The sequence below is a fragment of the Eubalaena glacialis genome, chromosome 2, assembly GCF_028564815.1.
Source record: "Eubalaena glacialis isolate mEubGla1 chromosome 2, mEubGla1.1.hap2.+ XY, whole genome shotgun sequence".
NCBI classification, from domain to species: Eukaryota; Metazoa; Chordata; class Mammalia; order Artiodactyla; family Balaenidae; genus Eubalaena; species Eubalaena glacialis.
Window position 1 is genome coordinate 133045870 of NC_083717.1, and position 27562 is coordinate 133073431.

Consider the following 27562-nt stretch of genomic DNA (forward strand, 5'->3'; position numbering starts at 1 on the left):
TGGATGATTTTGTGTTCTGTCTGATGCAGTAAATAGCACATATCCTGTGCCCTTTAAGATATTCTCTATCCTTTCATGTCTATGTGAACAATATTACAAAATCAAAGTGTGGACAAACAGCAGAAACTAACACAACATTGTAAAGCCCAATTTAAAAAAATGTGGACAAATATCCAGAGTACAACTTAGAGACTTGGCTGCATGAACAGAAGACTGACTTCTGACAGAAAGAAACAGAACTTGATTTTGATCTTATTTTGTACACACTACCATATGCTTTTTTTTTTTTTTTAATCTACAGGCCGCACATGTTTGTGTAACCTTATACCAAAGATAATTATCTGCCTGTAATTTTCATTTTTAACCCCTGAAAATACTCTAATAGCCCCCTCTCAGCTGCTGTAGCCCTCTTGGCTCTGGCAAACAAAAAGGGATGCACTACAGAGGGTTGTTAATATGTATGTAATTGCTCTGTTTACTCTTATTAACTGTTCATCATATAAGACAAGAACACTCAGAATCGGGTTAGTTTGCAGCCTAGTGATATTTGGAGTCTAAACCACAGACTTCAAGATTCTCCTTTCATGGGAGGTCCTGATCATTAGCCACAGAGCTGCTAAGGCTGTTATAAAAATAGGATGGGATGCTTCTCTAGAACGAAGGATGAAAATGCCAGGTTCACCCTTCTTTTCTTTTTTACTGTCTCTCGCTCTCCCTCTTTCTCTCTCTCGAAAAAATCTTATCCTTAACTCAAAAGTCTTACCTTTCTCTCTACACCTTTCTTTCCTTTGAGGTTGCTAGGACCGGTATGTTTGGGATGAGAGTGGAGGCCAGGTCCTTGAATGAGATTTCCAGTTATTCACAATTTTGTTTAGCCTGGAGAGTATGTTCACAAGAACCCTTTTCATTGGATTTAACACCACAGCAACTCAGGACACCTCATGCAAAAAACACTTAAAAAGCCAACCAAACATTTGCAAGCCTCTAACAAAACTTGGGGTCAGATTATTTAAGAGTTTTGGATTAAGGTTCCAGTCAATTACCGTTTTAGCTAAACTCTCCCTGATCGCTCTCCCTTTTCAGGCCCATCCCGTCCTGAGAAAGCTGGATTAGGGCCAGTCCTATGATTTTCTCTAATACTAGGTCTACTAGCAGGTTTTTACTGTGTGGTGAAGGAAAAACACCACATTCTTGAAGAGAGAGTGGCACAAAATCACCAATATTCTTTATCATTGGGTTCGTGTTGACACACGGGCCAATGACAAAGAGAAGGCAGGTCTGAATCTCAAATATGAAGCAAAAATCCATGCTTAAATGCCTAGAAAGGCTGGGATAGATGGATTGGGAATTGTGGAAGTGTCTTCAAAATATACGAAAGTATGAACTGTTCACCAGCTTCAATTTACAGACTGCTGTTCTATATCTCAGGTTGGCAGAAATGCTGGTTCACTGGGCTGAGATTTAAAGGTAAATGTGCATATGTGTGAGTGTGGCATGGGAAGGGGACATCAGTGTTCAAAGGGAGGACTGGGAAAGGGAGAAAGGGGAGGAGTAGGGGACAGTTCTGGGGAAGATTTCCAGGATGTCTAAGAAGGTGAGCGTAGCCTGGTAAAATAATATGTGTGGTCTAGTGCATACTTCTGTACTTATTCACAAGGTTGCTTATAATCCAAGACTGTTTGCCCAGGTGGTTGAGTCTGCAGCAGTTGCTTTCTTATCTATTTACACAGAGGCAGCTGACTCTCCCTGTGGGAATGGCAGCCGGCTTTTTGTGGGCTGGCATCCTGAGGTGAGGCCCTGAGCCAGGAGCCTCCACCAGCATGCTGAGAGGAGCTAGGAAGGTGAGCGCCAGGCTGCAGCTCCTCCATTCTTGCTCCCCAGAGGCGACTGTGAGAAGAGTTGCTCTGGCTATTCATGGACACGAGCTGTCCTCCTTTTCTCTTTCTGAAGCGAAGTTGAGGCAGGAGCAAGAATGAACTAGAAGCACCAGAGAAAGTTTTATTGGGCTGGTCCCTCACTCCGTGCAAAATCCTCCCTTTCAGCCAGAAGCGACTCAAACTCCGACTGGCTGTGCATCCTTTCCTATTGACTTAAGGTGGGCTTTGGCTTCTATCAGCCTCCAGTAAGGCCACAAATAGTACCTTATAAACAAAGGTAGAACATTTCTAATGGACGCCTTTAGTGTCTTGAATACTCCTAGACAACTTTTTATCCTTAAGGTTTCCATGTTTCACAGTGTGACAAACTTTAGTTGTGTTACAGATAGACACAAATAAGAAAAAAGAGATACTAGAGAAAGAAGGAAGGAAGGATATAAGTAATGAAAACATTATTACCTGGTCCAAGCCTCATAATCTTGGGAAGCAGGCCTTTATACAAAGCTAAAATGCTAGAACCGGAAGGGAAAGAGCAACATTCTTATTCTGAAAACAAAATGGAGTTGTCCCTCAGCTTTACTGAGATGCTGACCCAGCATTTACCCAAAAAAGTCATTTGAAAAAAATTTTCAAATCCCAAAACAGACAGTATCGGGCTAAGTATTCTCTGCAGCAAATTGGATGAGAGGAAAGAATTAATTCTTTAATACCCAAGCTGTGCTGATCTAGTCCCATCGCAAATAGGACTTTCATCAGCGAGATGGTTTTTGCTATCCAGACAGGCCTTACTTTCAAGACAGCTGTGTATATGGACAAAATGACTCTTGTAATTGAGTTTAAAAGACCATAAAGTCAGTCCTCACGGAAGGAAATACGATGCAGTTTAGATCAAAATAGTAAAATATTACTTGCTTACTTGAGAATAAGACCTGCTGAGGAGGGATGAAGAGACAAAAATAAGACTTAAAAAAAAAGAACAGTAGAAAAAGGCACATACTTTAAATTCTTAAAAGAGAACTACCTTCACAGAACTCTCATGTTTAATTCTCCCAGGAGAATATAATTAGGTGACATTTTGATTAGATGTATAGTCAGAAGACAATTACTCTCCTGCCCATGTGGGAACAGGGCATATTATATGCAATAGCATATTGTGCAAACTGACAAGCAAAAAGTTCACCTTGGCATTCTAGGACAAACATACAGTGTATTGAATGATCGTGGCTCATGTTTCTTGATGGCGTAAGAAGGTTTTGCCAACATCTCATTACTGTGTTATCTCACAAAGTTTCTCATCTATTCCCTAGAGCTTCTCAGACACACACCCAATTCAGGAGGGCTTAATGGCTCTCATCAAAATGGAAGTACAATATGGTTTTAGCAATGCTTTAGTCTTGCACATTTATTAAAATAAGAATGCGTTACCCTTCTTCCTGATAGACCGTGGCCATTGTTTTAAAACAGGTTCTGTACTTGATCTCTCCAGGAACTGGCTGAGGCCCTTGAATCCTACTTTTGGCAACATCAAAAGGGATGTTAATGACTGAGGCTATTGTGCCCGAGAGAAGACCAACCCCAAATTTTCTCAGAAACTCCAAGGTTGGATCCTAAAAGAAAAGAAGAATAAAATAACAGAAAGGGAAGCGGAAGCCCCTAAGTTGGTTAAACACTATAAAGCAATATGTATTTAAGCACAGCATTGCACTCCCCGGCACCCTCCTGTTATTCCAGCGGAACACATTAGGATTTCCTAGGCTGGAACTTGTTTTCTTGACAATCCCATTGGCTATGTTTTTACACATGGTCTAAATTGCTGAAGTACACATTTCCTCACACAGGATTTATAAACACAGTTCATAAAGAAAGACTGGTATGGCATATGGGGATGATTTGTATAATTGGGCTTCACAATGTACTTAGTATTACTGTATCAAAACAGGAGAAATCCAAGCACACTATTAGCTAATTGGCCAGAATATTTTACAAATGACAGCAACTTCCACCATGAAGCCTACTAAAATGCTCATTTGTGTGTGGACCCCCAAATGTTAAATTAAATCAAGGCTACTCTTGGTCTGCTGCTATTCCCCTCCAGGTTTTTTGCATTTATTTTCACGTGTAGCTGATCCACTGTACTGAGAAGTGCTAGCTTCCTGTTATTAACAAACCAACTTGGGGAGGCTGCAAAACAGCCTGTGACATTCTGCGCATTATAAACAGTAGTAAGTCACTGGACTAATTGGCTGAAGAATTTTCAACCCATTGTTCCTGAATCTTATTCTTCCTTCAATTGCAAAGGAATAAAAGGGGAGAGAGATTCAGAGACAGAAGAGAGACACGGAGAGAGACACACACGCACACAGAAAGGGAGGGAGAAAAAGAGAGAAAAATATTTCTTCTTTCCATTTGAATTTGGGTCCTTCACTTCGGTCTGATTTGATTTTCCACCCCTCCCTGCTCTGCTTCTGACATCTAAGTATTTAATTAGGTCTTATGTGGAAGTCACTTTCCTTTTGCCTATTTTTGTGCCTAGTGAGCTCACATTATGCTTTGTTATAATGAATTTGCTGGAAAGTTCTCATTTTGCTGTCAGCCTCAGTTCTTGCCCTGAAGAGAGGTCATCTCACAAACCGTAAGTTGCTGACGGAGACCTCTCCCATCCTTCCCCTGCCCTCTCTTTTGGTCAGTACTTCAGAAGGATCTTCACAGAGGAACAATACAGGGTAGTGCCATGATGCTACTTTTATCCAGCAGGAGAAGTAAAAGGGGGAACCATTCTCTGCTTAATTAAAAAAAAAAATCAGGTCTGAGCATTGCATGCTTATAGCTTTGATGGAAGAAGAAAAATTCTGGAAGCTCTGAAATTTTCAACTGAACCAAGAGCCAGATACCATCACAGAAACTCCTATGTGGTTAAATATAAAAAGTGAGGGGTTCGGTAATAATTCTTGGATCTGGGCCATACAGGTGTCGGGTGGGTTTAAAGGGATTTAAAAACCAACAGGGTGTTTCAACAGGAGAAACAATGCAGTGATTGCAGTATGAGTGAGGTGTGTTTAAATAATCTCCCCTCCCCCCATTTTTTTCTCTTTTACAAGGAGAGAAAAATGCCTTTATGTTACCCTTCTCCATTCTGGCACAGAAGCAGAACTGGAGCTCGGGAGGATGGCGGATTCAGGGCCAGCTCTGGTTGTCTGACCTTGCACGAGTCACTGAATCCCATGGAGCCCAGTGTGTAGAAGGGATGTTTTTAACACCCACCTTAACTTTGTACTGCATGGTTTTTCTGAGAAATAAAAACAATAATAGTAGTAAAAGTGCTATGAATATTGTACAAGCCTGGCAGAAAATGGATAGTATTTTTATGTAACCTGTTTTCTAAAGTCTCAAAACACCTGTGATGAGACCCTCTCATGGTGCTCCTGTGACACAGCCAAGGACAAGGGTGAAAGTGATGACTTGTATGCACAATGACCTTTTGGGAAGTTCAGGGGACCCTGTCAACCACACAGCTTCTCCCACCTCCTGATGTGTTTGCTGAGGATTGGAGTTGGGGAGGGAGGAGAGGCTAAGACACTCAATGAAGGTCATTATGTTTGAGATGCTGTTGGGGACCAAATCCTAAGGTCTTCAAGCCATCATAGTGTTCACTAGCACAAGCATACACTGAACCCACGTTTTCTATACATTTCCCAGCTCAACAGTAAGATCCCACAGTAGTTCCCAAATCCAGTTGTGCATCAGAGTCACCTGGGGGCTTTACAACATATGGATGCCCAGCCCCACCTCAGACCCACCTTAGGTTCCCAGATCAGAATCACCTGGGAAAGTGCCTAAAAGTTGTTTTAAAATAAGCCCATGCACATATGGTCACCTTATCTTTGATAAAGGAGGCAAGAATATACAGTGGAGAAAAGACAGCCTCTTCAATAAGTGGTGCTGGGAAAACTGGACAGCTACATGTAAAAGTATGAAATTAGAACACTCCCTAACACCATACACAAAAATAAATTCAAAATGGATTAAAAACCTAAATGTAAGGCCAGACACTATCAAACTCTTAGAGGAAAACATAGGCAGAACAGTCTATGACATAAATCACAGCAAGATCCTTTTTGACCCAGCTCCTAGAGAAATGGAAATAAAAACAAAAATAAACAAATGGGACCTAATGAAACTTAAAAGCTTTTGCACAGCAAAGGAAACCATAAACAAGACGAAAAGACAACCCTCAGAATGGGAGAAAATATTTGCAAATGAAGCAACTGACAAAGGATTAATCTCCAAAATATACAAGCAGCTCATGCAGCTCAATACCAAAAAAACAAACAACCCAATCCAAAAAGGGGTGGAAGACCTAAATAGACATTTCTCCAAAGAAGACATACAGTTTGCCAACAAACACATGAAAAGATGCTCAACATCACTAATCATTAGAGAAAAGCAAATCAAAACTACAATGAGGTATCACCTCACACCGGTCAGAATGGCCATCATCAAAAAATCTACAAACAATAAATGCTGGAGAGGGTGTGGAGAAAAGGGAACCCTCTTGCACTGTTGGTGGGAATGTAAATTGATACAGCCACTATGGAGAACAGTATGGAAGTTCCTTAAAAAACTAAAAATAGAACTACCATACGACCCAGCAATCCCACTACTGGGCATATACCCTGAGAAAACCATAATTCAAAAAGAGTCATGTACCAAAATGTTCATTGCAGCTCTTTTTACAATAGCCAGGACATGGAAGCAACCTAAGTGTCCATCAACAGATGAATGGATAAAGAAGATGTGGCACATATATACAATGGAATATTACTCAGCCATAAAAAGAAACGAAATTGAGTTATTTGTAGTGAGGTGGATGGACCTAGAGTCTGTCATACAGAGTGAAGTAAGTCAGAAAGAGAAAAACAAATACTGTATGCTAACACATATATATGGAATCTAAGAAAAAAAAAAAAAGGTCATGAACAAACTCGGGGCAGGACGGGAATAAAGACATAGACCTACTAGAGAATGGACTTGAGGATATGGGGAGGGGGAAGGGTAAGCTGTGACAAAGCGAGAGAGTGGCATGGACATATATACACTACCAAATGTAAAATAGATAGCTAGTGGGAAGCAGCCGCATAGCACAGGGAGATCAGCTTGGTGCTTTGTGACCACCTAGTGGGGTGGGATAGGGAGGGTGGGAGGGAGGGAGACGCAAGAAGGAAGAGATATGGGAACATATGTATATGTACAACTGATTCACTTTGTTATAAAGCAGAAACTAACACACCATTGTAAAGCAATTATACTCCAATAAAGATGTTTAAAAAAAAAAAGAACTTCAGGACTTCTGACATTGCCAGGCTGAGGGCCCATGTCTGGGAATCACTGATTTTGATATTCCAGGCAGGCAAAGCAGATGGTCAATTGCTACCCCTCTGGGCATTCTAGGGAGGAGAAAAGTCTTTTGGGGATGGCCAAGAGCTATCCCTCACTACCCGGCCTCTGGGCCCCTTTCCAGCCTCTTCCTCTGAGTCCATGGTCTGCTCTAGGCAGCAACCCAGACTAGGATCGGATGCGCCAAGGAGAGCCCTGCCAGCTCACCTCTGCTTTCTTTGCTGCATGTCATCAACCATCCTCGGATGAACGCAGCCCCTCAAATGCCCCTCCCCTTCGTCCCCCTCTGGCTGCTCTAGCTACTTCTCTGGCTTTAGCTCAGGTTCCCATTACTTTCACCAAGTCTTGCTTTCTTCTTGCTTCTATCATCTGTTCTTCACAGTGGCGCCAGGGATTTTTTTTTTTTTTGTAAAAACATATCTGCTTCTGGTGCCTCCCTACTCAAAGACCCTCAACCCTTCCCCACGGCATGGAGAGTAAAGCCAAAGCTCCTCATTGGCCTTTGGTTTGTTTCCCATGATATGCTTCCAACCTACCTTTCTAGCCTCAAATTCTACACCTCTACCCCCAAGCCAAACTACACTCATGCTGGTTAAATCGTAATCATGCACATTTCTACCGAACACTTTTCTAAGTCCACGTTTTTTTTCAAACAACTCCCACAACCTAGAATGTCATTCTCCATCATATTCACAGATAGCAGCCCCACTCTTTACGGTCCAGCTTAAATCCCACCTTGCCCAAGAGACTTCCGTGGACCCCCATCAAAATTGATTTCTCCCTCTTGGGCACTCCTGAAACACTGTCTGATCCGCGATCGTTGTCCTTGCTCTGGCTCTCTTTGTGTCTGGTTTATTTTTGTGTGTATCCATCTTCCCTGCTGGAATGTGAGCTGGCACAGAACAGGAGCATGTGTTATTCCTCTTTGTGTCACCTACTACACAGTGTGCACAGTAAGTGCTAAATAAATGTCTGCGGATTAGCCTATCACTGTAGTTTATCTTTGTAGAAACAATGAGAATCAGGCTTTGACCTTAATCACTATTTCTCAAAACTCAGTATCTTCTACCCTGTAAATGAACCCCTATTAGAACTTTTATGTTTCTGTCTTTCTGCCAGGAGGCATTAACATGGGGACATGACAAGGCATAGGACATTTGCAAAGTGGAGTATTTCCAGGCAAATGAATTGAGGCTCTCAGGTCATAGAGCCAGGCCTGGGCTTGCCAGACCCCATTACTCAGGGACTCACAGAAAAAAACATGATATGGCATCCTGTGACCAGATTTTAGCAAAAGAATGCAGTGGGCACAGAGTAAAGTCTTGAAATATTACTCTTTGGGCTGGCTCTTCTTTCTTACACTTCCTGATCTTTCCCCTAGTAGGGAGAGGCATCCACTTACCTCAAGAATGAGGATTGTTGTAGCAGGACTATAAAGAGAGAGCAAAAGGTAATATTTAGTGTTTCTGGCTTTCAAATTAGGCTCTTCAGTGTATTATATCAGTTAATCTTCACAGTCTTTGAGGTAAGAACTATTATTTTTATTCCTATTTTACAAATGAGTGAACTGAAAGCTTAGGTGTAAGAAGGGAATTTTTGTTACATCCAAGTGAACCCAAGACTTTGCCTTAGGGGATAGTTTTTCTACTGATACTCCTAAGGGTTGGTGGGTGGGCTGTTGTGGGAGGTGCCTGAGAACCTCCTGAAATTATAAGCAATGGTTCTGGGTATGTGCAGACGGGCTTTTCAGGAGAAAATATCTATATATTTTATCAGGCTCATAGAAGCTTCAAAACAACTTCATCAAATCATTTCCCCTACCAATAAATTTATAAAGTAAAAAAAAGGACAGTGCAGTGTTGAAAACATTGGGGCTGAAAACAGAAAGCCCTCATTTTCATGGGCGTTATCAGGCAATTCACCTTAGTGAAAAGATTTCTGCAAATATTTCCACTCTGGACTCAGGTTACTCATACCTCAACCATATCTATGAACTCAATGGTTCTCAAAGTGTGGTCCCTGAACCACCATCATCAGTATCATGTGAGAACTTAGTAGAAATGAAAATTGGGGTTTTACCCCAGGCCTACGGAACCCAAAACTCGGGATGGAGCACAACAATCTGTCTAAACAAGTCTTCCAAATTATCCTGATGGACGCTTGTCTGAGAACCACTGCTTAACTGAAGCTTATGGTTCATCTTTTTGGATCCTTGGACTGGATAAGTGATGCTCTAAAAGGATCTGGATGTGCTGGGAAGCATTTTAAAGCCTTCTTTGGTGGAAGCAGGGCTTTGTTTTTTAAGGCTGCAGAACTGAACACAATGCTATTAACTCTGTTCACCTTTTCCTACCCCAGGTCCATCCAAAGCAAGAATGCACATCTGTGAGGTTGCTGGGTCTGAGTGAAACCTATCACATAGTTTGAATGGGTCATTCTGTACTGGCCATCAGTGAATCATTCCAGCATTTCTGTCAATAACCATAATAACAAATAACAATGAAACTAATAGTAAAAGTAAAGAGAAGTAATAAAATAATGTACATGGTATGATATTTGTGCTATTTTTCATAACTTTCATTAAGAAAATTAATGGTACTGTTAATAATAGTTACTTATTGATAGACAATTTTATATGCAAAAAACATGTACAAAACCTATATATCATATAAGAACCCTATGAGTTAAGTACATAACACCATTTTACAGATAAGGACATGAAACTTAAAGAGTTAAGTCACTTGATCAAGATCACACTGCTTATAGGAGGTGGAGCTTGGATTTGAACTCAAGTTCTTCAGACTTCCAACCATTGTAATATTATATCCCATTCATTATGTTATATTCCTTCTCATTCACCATTCATTTGTCGTATATTCATGCAACATACATTTATTGTATGTCTACAAATGCCTGGTCCTACACTGGGTGCTAGAATTGAGTGTGAAGGTAAATGGTCCAGAGAGGGGATGGGGTGGCTTTATAATGAAGTATCATAGTACAATGTGATGAGTACTGAAATGGGGGTGTGAACAAAGTGCAGGGGTAAACATGCAGTAAAGAGAAGGGAGTTACTTCTGGACTTTCACTATCAAAGTTAAATGAGATAGTACCTAACTTCTGCCTCTTAAAAACTTAGTCACTTGTTGGGTTTTATGAACTCAATGGAAGACATCTCATTATTACAAGTCACCATGCATTAGCTGAATGGTTAGCCTTCTGGCTTGATTATCATATTACTTGGAATGTCATTTTGCCCTTTCCATTAGTTTATTTTAAAAACTGGAAAAAGATGATGATGATAATGATAAGACACGATGTGCTAGGCACTGTGTTAAGCACTTTCTGTATATTTAAGCCTCACAACATTGCTGAGCAGATGAGGTATCTGAAGCTTACAGAAACTGTCTACCTTACAAAGGAATATAATTTTATTTATTTATTTATTTATAGTCTTATAAGTATAAAAGGTTTTTTTTCGAATTTTATTTTATTATTTTATACAGCAGTTTCTTATTAGTTATCTATTTTATACATATTAGTGCATATATGTCAACCCCAATCTCTCAATTCATCCCACCACCACCACCCAACCCCGCGCTTTCCCCCCTTGGTGTCCATACGTTTGTTCTCTACATCTGTGTCTCTATTTCTGCCTTGCAAACCGGTTCATCTGTGCCATTTTTCTAGATTCCACACACATGCGTTAATATACGATATTTGTTGTTCTCTTTCTGACTTACTTCACTCTGTATGACAGTCTCTAGATCCATCCACGTCTCTACAAATGACCCAATTTAATTCCTTTTTATGGCTGAATAATATTCCATTGTATATATGTACCACATCTTCGTTATCCATTCATCTGTCGATGGGCATTTAGGTTGCTTCCATGAACTGGCTATTGTAAATAGTGCTGCAATGAACATTGGGGTGCATGTGTCTTTTTGAATTATGGTTTTCTCTGGGTATATGCCCAGTAGTGGGGTTGCTGGGTCATATGGTAGTTCTATTTTTAGTTTTTTAAGGAACCTCCATACTGTTCTCCATAGTGGCTGTATCAATTTACATTCCCACCAACACTGCAAGAGGGTTCCCTTTTCTCCACACCCTCTCCAGAATTTGTTGTTTGTAGATTTTCTGATGATGCCCATTCTAACCAGGACAAGGTAATACCTCACTGTAGTTGTGATTTGCATTTCACTAATAATTAGTGATGTTGAGCAGCTTTTCATATGCCTCTTGGCCATCTGTGTGTCTTCTTTGGAGAAATGTCTATTTAGGTCTTCTGCCCATTTTTTGATTGGGTTGTTTTCTTAATATTGAGCTGCATGAGCTGTTTGTATATTTTGGAGATTAATCCTTTGTCCATTGATTCATTTGCAAATATTTTCTCACATTCTGAGGGTTGTCTTATTGTTTTGTTTATAGTTTCCTTTGCTGTGCAAAAGTTTTTAAGTTTCATTAGGTCCCATTTGTTCATTTTTGTTTTTATTTCCATTACTCTAGGAGGTGGGTCAAAAAAGATCTTGGTGTGATTTATGTGAAAGAGTGTTCTTCCTATGTTTTCCTCTAAGAGTTTTATAATGTCCGGTCTTACATTTAGGTCTTTAATCCATTTTGAGTTTATTTTTGTGTATGGTGTTAGGGAGTGTTCTGATTTCATTCTTTTACATGTAGCTGTCCAGTTTTCCCAGCACCACGTATTGAAGAGGCTGTCTTTTCTCCATTGTATATCCTTGCCTCCTTTGTCATAGATTAGTTGACTATAGGTGCGTGGGTTTATCTCTGGGCTTCCTATCCTGTTCCATTGATCTATATTTCTGTTTTTGTGCCAGTACCATACTGTCTTGATTACTGTAGCTTTGTAGTAGTCTGAAGTCAGGGAGTCTGATTCTTCCAGCTCCATTTTTTCCCCTCAAGATTGCTTTGGTTATTTGGGGTCTTTTGTGTCTCCCTACAAATTTTAAGATTTTTTGTTCTAGTTCTGTAAAAAATGCCATTGGTAATTTGATAGGGGTTGCATTGAATCTGTAGATTGCTTTGGGTAGTATAGTCATTTTCACAATATTGATTCTTCCAATCCAAGAACATGGTATATCTCTCCAAATGTTTGTGTCATCTTTGATTTCTTTCGTCAGTGTCTTATAGTTTTCTGAGTACAGGTCTTTAACCTCCTTAGGTAGGTTTATTCCTAGGCATTTTATTCTGTTTGTTGCAGTGGTGAATGGGATTGTTTCCTTAATTTCTCTTTCTGATTTTTCGTTGTTAGTGTATAGGAATGCAAGAGATTTCTGTGCATTAATTTTGTATCCTGCAACTTTACCAAATTCATTGATTAGTTCTAGTAGTTTTCTGGTGGCATCTTTAGGATTATTTATGTATAGTATCATGTCATCTGCAAACAGTGACAGTTTAACTTCTTCGTTTCCAATTTGGATTCCTTTTATTTCTTTTTCTTTGATTGCAGTGGCTAGGAGTTCCAAAACTATGTTGAATAACAGTGGAGAGAGTAGACATACTTGTCTTGTTCCTGATCTTAGAGGAAATGCTTTGATTTTCACCACTGAGAATGACGTTTGCTGTGGTTTTGTTGTACATGGCCTTTATTGTGTTGAGGTAAATTCCCTCTATGCCCACTTTCTGGAGAGTTATTTTATCATAAATTGGTATTGAATTTTGCCAAAAGCTTTTTCTGCATCTATTGAGATGATCATATGGTTTTTGTTCTTCAATTTGTTAATATGGTGTATCACATTGATTGATTTGTGTGCACTAAAGAATCCTGGCATCGCTGGGATAAATCCCACTTGATCATGGTGTATGATCCTTTTAATGTGTTGTTGGATTCTGTTTGCTAGTATTTTGTTGAGGATTTTTGCATCTATATTCATCAGTGATATTGGTCTGTAATTTTCTTTTTTTGTAGTATCTTTGTCTGGTTTTGGTATCAGGGTGATGGTGGCCTTGTAGAATTAGTTTGGGAGTGTTCCTTCCTCTGCAATTTTTTGGAAGAGTTTGAGAAAGATGGGTGTTAACTCTTCTCTAAATGTTTCATAGAATTCACCTGTGAAGCCATGTGGTCCTGGACTTTTGTTTGCTGGAAGATTTTTTAATCACAATTTCAATTTCATTACTTGTAATTGGTCTGTTCATATTTTCTGTTTCTTCATGGTTCAGTCTTGGAAGTTTATACCTTTCTAAGAATTTGTCCATTTCTTCCAGGTTGTCCATTTTATTGGCATAGCGCTACTTGTAGTAGTCTCTTATGATGCTTTGTATTTCTGTGGTGTCCGTTGTAGCTTCTCCTTTTTCATTTCTAATTTTATTGATTTGAGGTCTCTCCCTCTTTTTCTTAAGGAGTCTGGCTAAAGGTTTATCAATTTTGTTTATCCTCTCAAAGAACCAGCTTTTAGTTTTTTTGATCTTTGCTATTGTTTTCTTTGTTTCTATTTCATTTATTTCTGCTCTGATCTTTATGATTTCTTTCCTTCTACTAACTTTGGGTTTTGTTTGTTCTTCCTTCTCTAGTTCCTTTACGTGTAAGGTTAGATTGTTCATTTGAGATTTTTCTTGTTTCTTGAGGTCGGATTTTATTGCTATAAACTTCCCTCTTAGAACTGCTTTTGCTGCATCCCATAGGTTTTGGATCATCGTGTTTTCATTGTCACTTGTTCCCTAGGTATTTTTTGATTTCCTCTTTGATTTCTTCAGTGATCTTTTGGTTATTTAGTAACGTATTGTTTAGCCTCCATGTGTTGCTGTTTTTTACGTTTTTTTCCCTGTAATTCATTTCTAATCTCATAGCATTGTGGTCGGAAAAGATGATTGATGTGATTTCAATTTTCTTAAATTTACTGAAGCTTGATTTGTGACCCAAGATATGATCTATCCTGGAGAATGTTCCATGTGCCCTTGAGAAGAAAGTGTAATCTGCTGTTTTTGGATGGAATGTCCTATATATATCAATGAAATCTATCTGGTCTATTGTGTTATTTAAAGCTTGTGTTTCCTTATTAATTTTCTGTCTGGATGATCTGTCCACTGGTGTAAGTGAGGTGTTAAATTCCCCCACTATTACTGTGTTACTGTCGATTTCCTCTTTTATAGCTGTTAGCGGTTGCCTTATGTATTGCTCCTATGTTGGGTGCATATATATTTATAATGTTAAATCTTCTTCTTGGATTGATCCCTTGATCATTATGTAGTGTCCTTCCTTGTCTCTTGTAATATTCTTTATTTTAAAGTCCATTTTATCTGTTATGAGTATTGCTACTCCAGCTTTCTTTTGATTTCCATTAGCATGGAATTTCTTTTTCCATCCCCTCACTGTCAGTCTGTTTGTGTCCCTAGGTCTGAAGTGGGTCTCTTGTAGACAGCATATATATGGGTCTTGTTTTTGTATCCATTCAGCGAACCTGTGTCTTTTGGTTGGAGCATTTAATCCATTCACTTTTAAGGTAATTATCGGTATGTATGTTCCTATTACAATTTTCTTAATTGTTTTGGGTTTGTTTTTGTAGGTCCTTTTCTCTTCTTGTTTCCCACTTAGAGAAGTTTCTTTAGCATTTGTTGTAGAGCTGGTTTGGTGGTGCTGAATTCCCTTAGCTTTTACTTGTCTGTAAAGCTTTTGATTTCTCCGTAGAATCTGAATGAGATCCTTGCTAGGTAGAGTAATCTTGGTTGTAGGTTCTTCCCTTTCATCACTTTAAATATATTGTGCTACTCCCTCCTGGCTTGTAGAGTTTCTGCTGAGAAATCAGCTGTTAACCTTATGGGAGTTCCCTTGTATGTTATTTGTCATTTTTCCCTTGTTTGTTTTAATAATTTTTCTTTGTCTTTAATTTTTGTCAATTTGATTACTATGTGTCTTGGTGTGTTTCTCTTGGGTTTATCCTGCCTGGGACTCTCTGCACTTCCTGGACTTGGGTGGCTATTTCCTTTCCCATGTTAGGGAAGTTTTCGACTATAATCTCTTCAAATATTTTCTTGGGTCTTCTCTCTCTCTTCTCCTTCTGGGAACTCTATAATGCAAATGTTGGTGTGTTTAATGTTGTCCCAGAGGTCTCTTAGGCTGTCTTCACTTCTTTTCATTCTTTTTTCTTTATTCTATTCTGCAGCAGTGAATTCCACCATTCTGTCTTCCAGGTCACTTATCCGTTCTCCTGCCTCAGTTATTCTGCTATTGATTCCTTCTAGTGTATTTTGCATTTCAGTTATTGTATTGTTCATCTCTGTTTGTTTGTTCTTTAATTCTTCTAGGTCTTTGTTAAACATTTCTTGCATCTTCTCGATCTTTGCCTCCATTCTTTTTCCGAGGTCCTGGCTCATCTTCACTATCATTATTCTGAATTCTTTTTCTGGAAGGTTGCCTATCTCCATTTCATTTAATTGTTTTTCTGGGGTTTTATCTTGTTCCTTCGTCTGGTACCTAGCCCTCTGCCTTTTCATCTTGTCTATCTTTCTGTGAATGTGGTTTTCGTTCCACAGGCTGCAGGACTGTAGTTCTTCTTGCTTCTGCTGTCTGCCCTCTGATGGATGAAGCTATCTAAGAGGCTTATGCAAGCTTCCTGATGGGAGACACTGGTGGTGGGTAGAGCTGGGTGTTGCTCTGGTGGGCAGAGCTCAGTAAAACTTTAATCCGCTTGTCTGCTGATGGGTGGGGCTGAGTTCCCTCCCTGTTGGTTGTTTGGCCTGAGGCGACCCAGCACTGGAGGCTACAGACTCTTTGGTGGGGCTAATGTCGGACTCCAGGAGAACTCATGCCAAGGAATACTACCCAGAACTTCTGCTGCCAGTGTCCTTGTCCCCATGGTGAGCCATAGCCACTCCCCACCTCTGCAGGAGACCTTCCAACACGAGCAGGTAGGTCTGGTTCAGTCTCCTGTGGGGTCACTGCTCCTTCCCCCAGGTCCTGATGTGCACACTACTTTGTGTGTGCCCTCTACGTGTGGAGTCTCTGTTTCCCCCAGTCCTGTCGAAGTCCTACAATCAAATCCTGCTTGGCTTCAAAGTCTGATTCTCTGGGAATCCCTCCTCCCATTGCTGGACCCCCAGGTTGGGAAGCCTGACATGGGGCTCAGAACCTTCACTCCAGTGGGTGGACTTCTGTGGTATAATTGTTCTCCAGTTTGTGAGTCACCCACCCAGTGGTTACGGGATTTGATTTTATGTGATTGCGCCCCTCCTACCGTCTCATCGCGGCTTCTCGTTTGTCTTTGGATGTGGAGTATCTTTTTTGTTGTGTTCCAGTGTCTTCCTGTCGATGACTGTTCAGCAGTTAGTTGTGATTCTGGTGCTCTCGCAAGAGGGAGTGAGCACACGTCCTTCTACTCTGCCATCTTCAACCAATCTCCCCATCTTGAATCAATCTCCTATAATTTTAAATTAGCCAAAAGAGAGCCAAGATTCTATTATTTGGAAGTGAAGACGCCAAAATACTGAGAAGCTCTGAGACTGTCAGGTGTCACCCAGCAGAATTAGAGATATACACTTGCCTCTCAGGACTGTACTCCAATTCAACATTCAAGGAGATCACCTCTCAGTCCAAGCAAAGACTTAAATGGTAGAGAATAAAATCTTAGAATCACAAGACTGGAAGTGAACTCAGAATGTCCCTTAACCTAAAGAGTGACATCAGCAAGGTGGCAGAGTAGGAAGCCTTGGATCCTCCTTTCTCCCACAAATACAACAATTCATGGACAAATTCTCTGCATAAGAAATCTAGAAATTGGTTGAAAGTCTTCTGCACCCTGGGAGAACATTAACAGACTTACAGAATTCAGTAGGGAGATTCAGCACAACCTCCCACCAGAGTCCCTGCCCCGAGTGTTTCACCATATAATCGGGAAGACTCCCTAGCTTCCAGCTTCTCCCAGGGTTGGGTGGGGGGAAGGAATTGGTTTTCATGTCCAATTTCTCTGGGGCTGCCCAAGGAACTGGTATATTACTTGCCAGTCTTGGAGTTCTGATGGGTCCTGCAGAGTCTAGCCACCTGGGGGAGAACTGAGATGGAGGTATGGACTGGTAGAAGCCATATCTCTCCTCTTGCTCAGTATAGAGTGAGCAGAAAAAAAATGACAGCTGCCTACTTTTCCCTGAGGAGGGAAAGAGTTGGTACAGGTCCCCAGAATCTCTAGTCAGACTGAATCATGGGCGTCTTCTCCTGCATAAGGCCAGTCCATGAAGACTGCCTTGTCTAATGTACAGACACCAACACAGAGAGTCAAGGAAAATGAAGAATCAGGCAAAGATGTTCCAAACAAAGGAACAAGATGCAGCTCCAGAAACTGACTATAATGAAAGAGAATTACATGATTTACCTGATACAGAATTCAAAATAACTCTCGTAAAGATGCTCACTGAGGTCAAGGGAACAATGCATGAACAAAGTGAGAATTTCAATGAAGAGAATTTTAATGAAGAGATAGAAAATGTAAAAAATTACCAGACAGAAATCATGGAGCTGAAGAAATAATTGAAGCAAAAAATTCACTAGAGGAATTCAGCAGCAGACTAGATCAAACAGAAGAAGGGGTCAGCATACCCAAAGACAGATCACTGGAAATAATTCAGTCAGAGGAGCAAAAAGAAAAAGGAAGGAAAAAGAGTGAAGCTAGCCTAAGAGATTATCGGATACTACAAAGCTCCAAATAAGCATTATGGGAGTCCCATAAGGAGAAGAGAGAGAGAGAAATGACCAGAAAGCTTATTCAAAGAAATAATGGCTAATAACTTCCTAGATCTGGGGAAGAAAATGGACATCCAGATCCAAGAAGCCCAAGAGAAACCATGTAAGATGAACTCAAAGAAATCCACACTGAGACACATTACAATCAAATTGCCTAAAGTTAAAGAGAGGATTTTGAAAGCATCAAGAGAAAACTGACTTGTCATACACATGGGAAACCCCAAAAATTATCAGCAAATTTTTCAGCAGAAACTTTGCAGGTTGGAAGGAAATGGGATAATATATTTAAAGTGCTGAAAGAAAAAAAAAGCTAACCAATAATACTATCCCCAGCAAAATGTTCCTTCAAAAATGAAGGTGAGATAAAGCCTTCCGAGATAAACAAAAGCTGAGGGAGTTCATCACCACTGGACCTGTGTTACAAGAAATGCTGAAAGGAGTTCTTCAACTTAAAAGGATGTTTGTTGACAGCAACATGATAGCATAAGAAAGTATGAAATTTACTGGTAAAGATAAACATATAGACAAATCAGAATACTGTATTACTGCAATGTGGTGGGTAAATCACTTTTAAATCTAGGATAAAAGTTAAAAAACAAAAATATTAAAACTATAACTAAAAAAGAGGTTAAAAGAGATACAATATGAATATATGTAAACTGTAACAACAATAACATAAAGTATGGGGGGAGAGAAGTTAATGTGTACACTTTTTGTAAAAGTAAACTTAAGTTTTTATCAGCTTAAGATAGACTGTTATAATTATAAGATATTTTATGTAAGCCCCCTCCAACAAAAATACCTATAGAAGTTATACAAAAGAAAAAAATACGGGAATCAAAGTTTATGAGTACAAAAAAAAAATCAACAAAATAAAAAGGAAGACAGCAAGAGAGAAGAAAACAGAAAAAAAGATCTTCAAGCCTAACAAAGAACAATTAACAAAATGGCAATAGTAAATTCTTCCCTAATTAATTACTTTAAGTATAAATTGACTCAATTTGCCAATCAAAAGACATACAGTGGCTGAACGAAAAAAAAAAAAAAAGAAAGACCCAACTATACATTGTCTACAAGAAACTCACTTTAGATTTAAGGACATACATAGGTTGAAAGTGAAGGGATGGAAAAAGATATTCCATGCAAGTGGTAACTAAAAGAGAGCAGAGGCAGCTATACCTATTTCAGACAAAACAGACTTTAAGTCAAAAACTGTCACAAGGGACAAAGAAGGACATTATATAATGATAAAAGGGTCATCAACCAAGGTAACAATTATATATGCTTTCAACATCAGAGCACCTAAATATACAATGCAAAGATTGACAGAACTAAAGGGAGCAATACAATCATAGGAGAATTTAATACCCTACTTTCAGTAATGAATAGAACAGCCAGACAGAACCAACAGGGACAGAGAGGACCTGAACAACACTATAGACCAAATGAACCTAAAAGACATATACAGAACAGTCCACCCCAAAGCATCAGATTACATATTCTTCTCAAGCACACATTGATTTTTCTCCGGGATAGATCACATGTTAGGTCACAAAACAAGTCTTAAGTTTAAGATGACTGAAATCATTCCAAGTATCTTTCTAAACCACAATCGAATTAAACTAGAAATTAACAGCAGAAGGAAAATGGAAAAATTCACAAATATGTGGAAATTAAACAACACACTCTTGAATTACCATTGAGTCACAGAAGAAATAAAAAAGGAAATTAGAAAATACCTCAACATATATACACTAATATGTATAAAATGGATAACTAATAAGGACCTGCTGTATAAAAAATATATAAGTAAATAAAAAGTAAAAAAAAAAGAAAATACCTCAAGCGAAAGGAAAAGAAAACACAACATACCCAAACTTATGGGATGCAGCACAAGGAGTACTAAGAGGGAGGTTCATAGTGATAAACACCTATACTAAAAAAGAAGAAAGATCTCAAATAAACAATTTATCTTTACAGCTCAAGGAGCTAGAAAAAGGAGAGCAAACTAAGCCCAAAGTTAGCAGGAGGAAGGAAATACTAAGATTAGAGCAGAAATAAATAAAATAGAGATGAGAAAAACAATGGAAAAAAAATGAAACTGAGTTGGGTTTTTAAAAAGATAAAACTGACAAACCCTTAGCAAGACTAATTAAGAAAAAAAAGAGAGAAGACTCAAATAAAATCAGAAATGAAAGAAGAGACATTATAACTGACATTATAACTGATGCCATAAAACTAAAAAGGATCATAAGGGGCTATTATGAAAATTATGTACAAACACACTGGATAATCTAGAAGAAATGGATAAATTCCTAGAAATAAACAACCTACCAAGACTAAATCACAAAGAAATAGAAAGTCTCAACAGACCTATAACTAGTATGGAGATTAAATCAACAATCAAAAACCTCCCAACAAAGGAAAGCCCAGGACCAGATAGTTTCACTGGTGAATTCTACCAAACATTTAAAGAAGAATTAACACCAATGCTTCTTAAATTCTTACAAAAAATTGAAGAGGAGAGAACACATCCAACTCGTTTTATGAGGCCAGCATTACCTTGATACCAAAGCCTGACAAAGAAACCACAAGAAAAGAAAACTACAGGAAAAGATCCCTGATGAATATGGATGTAAAATTTCTCAAAAAATACTAGCAAATCAAATCCAACAGCACGTTAAAAGGATCATACATTATGACGAAGTGGGATTTATCCCTGGGATAAAAGGATGGTTCGACATATGACAATCAATTAATGTGTTAGAGCACATTAAGAGAATGAAGGATAAAAAGAAAAATCACATGATTATCTCAATATTTGTAGAAAATGCATTTGACAAAATTCAACATGTTTTCATGATAAACACTCAGAAAGAAAGTACCTCAACATAATAAAGTCCATATAAGAAAAGCCCACAGCTAACATCATACTCACTGGTGAAAAACTGAAAGCTTTTTCTCGAAGATCTAACTAACAAGTAACAAATAACTTGTCAAAGATGCCTACTCTCACCATAGTAACATAGTAACAGGAGTCCTAGTCAGAGCAATTATGCAAGAAAAAAAAAATAAAAGGCAACAAAGTCAGAAGAAATAGCACCTCAATACATAAGGCAAATGTTAACAGCCATAAAAGGGGAAAGCGACAGTAACACAATCATACTAGGGGACTTTAACACCCCACTTTCACCAAAGGAAAGATCTTCCAAAATGAAAATAAATAAGGAAACACAAGTTTTAAATGATACATTAAGCAAGATGGACTTAATTGATATTTATAGGACATTCCATCCAAAAACAACAGAATACACTTTCTTCTCAAGTGCTCATGGAACATTCCCCAGGATAGATCATATCTTGGGTCACAAATCAAGCCTTGGTAAATTTAAGAAAATTGAAATCATATCAAGTGTCTTTTCCGACCACAACGCTATGAGAGTAGATGTCAATTACAGGAAAATATCTGTAAAACATGCTAACACATGGAGGCTAAACAATACACTACTTAATAACCAAGAGATCACTGAAGAAATCAAAGAATTAAAAAAATAACTAGAAACAAATGACAATGAAAACATGATGACCCAAAACCTATGGGATGCAGCAAAGGCATTTTTAAGAGGGAAGTTTATAACAATACGATGCTACCTCACAAAACAAGAAACATCTCAAATAAACAACCTAACCTTACACCTAAAGCAATTAGAGAAAGAAGAACCAAAAAAACCCCAAAGTTAGCAGAAGGAAAGAAATCAAAAAGATCAGATCGGAAATAAATGAAAAAGAAATGAAGGAAACAATAGCAAAGATGAATAAAACTAAAAGCTGGTTCTTTGAGAAGATAAACAAAATTGATAAACCATTAGCCAGACTCATCAAGAAAAAAAGGGAGAAGACTCAAATCAATACAATTAGAAATGAAAAACGAGAAGTAACAACTGACACTGCAGAAATACAAAGGATCATGAGAGATTACTACAAGCAACTATATGCCAATAAAATGGACAACCTGGAAGAAATGGACACATTCTTAGAAAAGCACAACCTTCCGAGACTGAACCAGCAAGAAATAGAAAATATAAACAGACCAATCACAAGCACTGAAATTGAGACTCTGATTAAAAATCTTACAACAAACAAAAGCCCAGGACCAGATGGCCTCACAGGCGAATTCTATCAAACATTTAGAGAAGAGCTAACACCTATCTTTCTCAAACTCTTCCAAAATATAGCAGAGGAGGGAACACTCCCAAACTCATTCTACGAGGCCACCATCACCCTGATACCAAAACCAGACAAAGATGTCACAAAGAAAAAACTACAGGCCGATATCACTGATGAACATAGATGCGAAAATCCTCAACAAAATACTAGCAAACAGAATCCAACAGCACATTAAAAGGATCACATACCAAGATCAAGTGGGGTTTATCCCAGGAATGCAAGGATTCTTCAATATACACAAATCAATCAATGTGATAAACCATATTAACAGATTGAAGGAGAAAAACCATATGATCATCTCAATAGATGCAGAGAAAGCTTTTGACAAAATTCAACACTCATTTATGATAAAAACCCTTCATAAAGTAGGCATAGAGGGAACTTACCTCAACATAATAAAGGCCACATATGACAAACCCACAGCCAACATCATTCTCAATGGTGAAAAAATGCAACCATTTCCACTAAGATCAGGAACAAGACAAGGTTGCCCACTCTCACCACTATTATTCAACATAGTATTGGAAGTTTTAGCCACAGCAATCAGAGAAGAAAAAGAAATAAAAGGAATCCAAATCAGAAAAGAAGAAGTAAAGGTGTCACTCTTTGCAGATGACATGATACTATACATAGAGAAACCTAAAGATGCTACCAGAAAACTACTAGAGCTAGTCAATGAATTTGGTAACGTAGCAGGATACAAAATTAATGCACAGAGATCTCTTGCATTCCTATACACTAATGATGAAAAATCTGAAAGAGAAATTAAGGAAACACACCCATTTACCACTGCAACAAAAAGAATAAAATATCTAGGAATAAACCTACCTAAGGAGACAAAACACCTGTATGCAGGAAACTATAAGACACTGATGAAAGAAATTAAAGATGATACAAACAGATGGAGAGATATAGCATGTTCTTGGATTGGAAGAATCAACATTGTGAAAATGACTATACTACCCAAAGCAAGCTACAGATTCAATGCAATGCCTATCAAACTACCAATGGCATTTTTCACAGAACTAGAACAAAAAAATTCACAATTTGTATAGAAACACAAAAGACCCCAAATAGCCAAAGCAATCTTAAGAAAGAAAGATGGAGCTGGAGGAATCAGGCTCCTGGACTTCAGACTATACTACAAAGCTACAGTAATCAAGACAGTATGGTACTGGCCCAAAAACAGAAATATAGATCAATGGAACAGGATAGAAAGCCCAGAGATAAACCCACGCTCATATGGTCACCTTATTTTTGATACAGGAGGCAAGAATATACAATGGAGAAAAGACAGCCTCTTCAATAAGTGGTGCTGGGAAAACTGGACAGCTACATGTAAAAGAATGAAATTAGAACACTACCTAACACCATACACAAAAATAAACTCAAAATGGATTAAAGACCTAAATGTAAGGCTAGACAGTATAAAACTCTTAGAGGAAAACATAGGCAGGACTCTCTATGACATAAATCACAGCAAGATCCTTTTTGACCCAGCTCCTATAGAAATGGAAATAAAAACACAAATAAACAAATGGGACCTAATGAAACTTAAAAGCTTTTGCACAGCAAAGGAAACCATAAACAAGACGAAAAGACAACCCTCAGAATGGGAGAAGACATTTGCAAATGAAGCAACTGACAAAGGATTAATCTCCAAAATATACAAGCAGCTCATGCAGCTCAGTATCAAAAAAACAAACAACCCAATCCAAAAATGGGCAGAAGACCTAAACAGACATTTCTCCAAAGAAGATATACAGATTGCCAACAAACACATGAAAGGCTGCTCAACATCACTAATCATTAGAGAAATACAAATCAAAACTACAATGAGGTATCACCTCACACCAGTCAGAATGGCCATCATCAAAAAATCTACAAACAGTAAATGCTGGGGAGGGTGTGGGGAAAAGGAAACCCTTTTGCACTGTTGGTGGGAATGTAAATTGATAGAGCCACTATGAAGAACAGTACGGAAGTTCCTTAAAAAACTAAAAATAGAACTATCATACGACCCAGCAATCCCACTACTGGGCAAATACCCTGAGAAAAGCATAATTCAAAAAGAGTCATGTACCACAACGTTCACTGCAGCTCTATTTACAATACCTAGGACATGGAAGCAACCTAAGTGTCCATCAACAAATGAATGGATAAAGAAGATGTGGCACATATATACAATGGAATATTGCTCATCCATAAAAAGAAATGAAATTGAGTTATTTGTAGTGATTGGATGGACCTAGCGACTGTCATACAGAGTGAAGTAAGTCAGAAAGAGAAAAACAAATACTGTATGCTAACACATATATATGGAATCTAAAAAAGAAAAAAAAATGGTTCTGAAGAACCTAGGGGCAGGAGAAGAATAAAGACGCAGACGTAGAGACTGGACTTGAGGACACGGGGAGGGAGAAGGGTAAGCTGGGACGAAGTGAGAGAGTGGCATGGACTTATATATACTACCAAATGTAAAATAGATAGCTAGTGGGAAGCAGCCTCATAGCACAGGGACATCAGCTCAGTGCTTTGTGACCACCTAGAGGGGTGGGATAGGGAGGGTGGGAGGGAGGTGCAAGAGGGAGGATATATGGGGATGTATGTATATGTATAGCTGATTCACTTTGTTATACAGCAGATACTAACACACCAATGTAAAGCAATTATACTTCAATAAAGATGTTAAAAAAAAAATGTCAGAAGAAATAAAATTGTCCCTGTTACGTATGACGTGGTCTTATATGTAGAAAAACCTAAAGACTCCATAACAAACCATTTATAACTAATAAATTACTTTAGTAAAGCTGCAGGATACAAAATCGTCATATGAAAATCACTCGTGTTTCTACACAGTAACAGTGAACTATCTGAAAAGGAAATTAGGCAACAATCCCATTTACAATAGCACTAACAAAAATAAAAATACTTAGTAATAAACTGAACTAAGGAGGTGAAAGACTTGTATACTGAAAACCCCAAAACATTGGTGAAAAAATTTAAAAAGAGAAACAAACACAAAGACATTCCATGTTCATGTATTGGAAGACTTAGTATTGTTGAAATTTCTATACTACCCCAAATGATCTTCAGATTCAATGCAATCCTTGTAAAAATTTCAATAACATTTTTCATAGAAATTTAAAAAATATATAATTCATATGGAATCACAAAAGACCACAAGTAGCCAAATCAACCCTGAGAAAGATGAATAAAGTTGGAGGCATCACACGTCTTGATTTCAAAATATATTACAAAATATATTACAAGGCTACAGTAAATAAAACAGTATGGTACTGACATAAAGCCAGGCATACAGACCAATGGAACAGAACAGTAAGCCAAGAAATAAATCCAAGCATATATGGTCAACCAATCTTCAACAAAGGTACCAAAAACACACAATAGGGAAAGGACAGTCTTCAACAAATTGTGCTGGGAAAACTAGGTATCCACTTCCAAAGGAATGAAAATGAACCCTTATACCATACACAAAAATCAACTCAAAATGGATTAAAGACTTAAAATAAGACCTAAAACCATAAACCTCCTAGAAGAAAACATATGGGAAAAGTTCTATGTTATTGGTCTTAGCAGTGATTTCATGGATATGACACCAAAAGCACAGGCAATAAAAACGAAAGTAAACATGTGGGACTATGTCAAACTAAAAAACTTCTGAACAGCAAAGGAAACAAAAGTGTAAAAAGGAAACTTATGGAGTGGGAGAAAATATTTGCAAACCATATATCTGATGAGGGGTTAATATTAAAATATATAAGGATCTCCTACAATTCAATACCAAGAAAACTAATAACCTGATTTAAAAATGGGCAAAGGACTTGAATAGACATTCTCCAAAGAAGACTTACAAATGGCCAACAGGTATATGAAAAAATGCTCAATGTCACTAATAACCTGGGAAATGTAAATCAAAACCACAGAGAAATATCACTTCATATCTGTGAGGATGACTATTATTAAAAAAAACAAAAGACAAGTGTTGGCAAGGATGTGGAGAAATTGGAACCCTTGTACACTGTTGATAGGAATGCAAAATGGTGTAGGCTTTATGGGAAATAGTATAGAGGTTTCTTAAAGATTAAAAATAGAACTATTATATAGTCCAGCAATCTCACTTCTTAGTAGTTCTCCAAAAGACATGAAATCAGAATCTCAAAGTGATATTAGCACTCCTATATTCATCACAGCACTATTCACAACAGCCAATATATGGAAACAACCTAAATGTACATTGACAGATGAATGGATAAGAAACGTGGTATATACATACAATGGAATACCATTCATCTTTACAAAGAAGGAAATTCTGCAATATGTAACAACATGGATGAACCTTGAGGACACATGTAAAGTGAAAGAAGCCAGTCACAGAAGGATAAATACTGCATGATTCCACTTATATTGAGGTATATAAAACACTCAAATTCATAGAATCAAAGAGTGGAACAGTGGTTGCCAAGGGTTGGGGGAGGGGGAAATGAGTTACTAATCAACAGGCATAACGTTTCAGCTAAGCAAGATGAATAAGCTCTAGAGATCTGATGTACAACACTGTACCTACGGACAACAATGATGTATTGTGCACTTAAAAATTTGTTGTGTGTAGATCTCATGTTATATGTTTTTACCACAATAAAATAAAAAATTTAAAAATTGATTGGTAAAAAAAGGTCACCCAGCCTAAGTAAAATATTTTTGATGGATCACACCTTAATTATGTAAATAGATATTAATGTTGATAAAAAATGTATTCTGTTATTAAACATTTCCAACTAACTTCCATAATTTGCTCCAACTGTCATCAATCAGGGAACTTCCTTTGTTCCTGACCCACATTCCTCATGCATATGCCTGAACTATTTTACTCCAGTTTTTTGCTCACTTGCAAGGGTAATCAACTGTCACCATTCATCATGATTTAAAAACCATTATTGCAATAATTTTTTCTTCCTCGTGCTTAAAAACCACAGTTCCTTTTAAATATTTATTTTGAGTAGTAGTGTGTATTAACTCCCTATCTACAGATGAGTTTTCTTCTTGTCCCCTAAATATTTTCTAATTTTTCTCATAAAATATGGGACTTTAAACTGGAGCTGAGTAGCTTTAAGTGTTAGAGATCATGCATTGACCTTATTTTGCAATAGCAATACGAAGTCCAACATTCATAATTTTTAAAATTATTCAATTTTCCTGAAAACATTTTAAGGATGATGTTAGCAATTTCATTTCACAAATGAGAAAACTGAGACAGAGAGACAGGTATAATTTGTCAAAGCGACATGGCTAACTAGTAAGTATCAGAATTGAGAATTAACATCAGGTCTCTTATTAGAACTCTCTGGCTGTT

At 38.0% G+C, this 27562-nt stretch overlaps 1 protein-coding gene across 1 annotated transcript in view; it reads right to left on the reverse strand.

Annotated features, from left to right (window-relative positions):
• SLC25A21 (solute carrier family 25 member 21) overlaps positions 1-27562 on the reverse strand; it is a 520353-nt gene that overhangs the window by 909 nt on the left and 491882 nt on the right. Inside the window, exons 8-9 of the mRNA XM_061182462.1 lie at positions 3303-3484; positions 2337-2389 (exon numbers count right to left, since the gene is read on the reverse strand). Of these exons, the coding sequence (XP_061038445.1) occupies positions 2337-2389; positions 3303-3484 (235 nt within the window). The remainder of the gene's footprint in view (positions 1-2336; positions 2390-3302; positions 3485-27562) is intronic.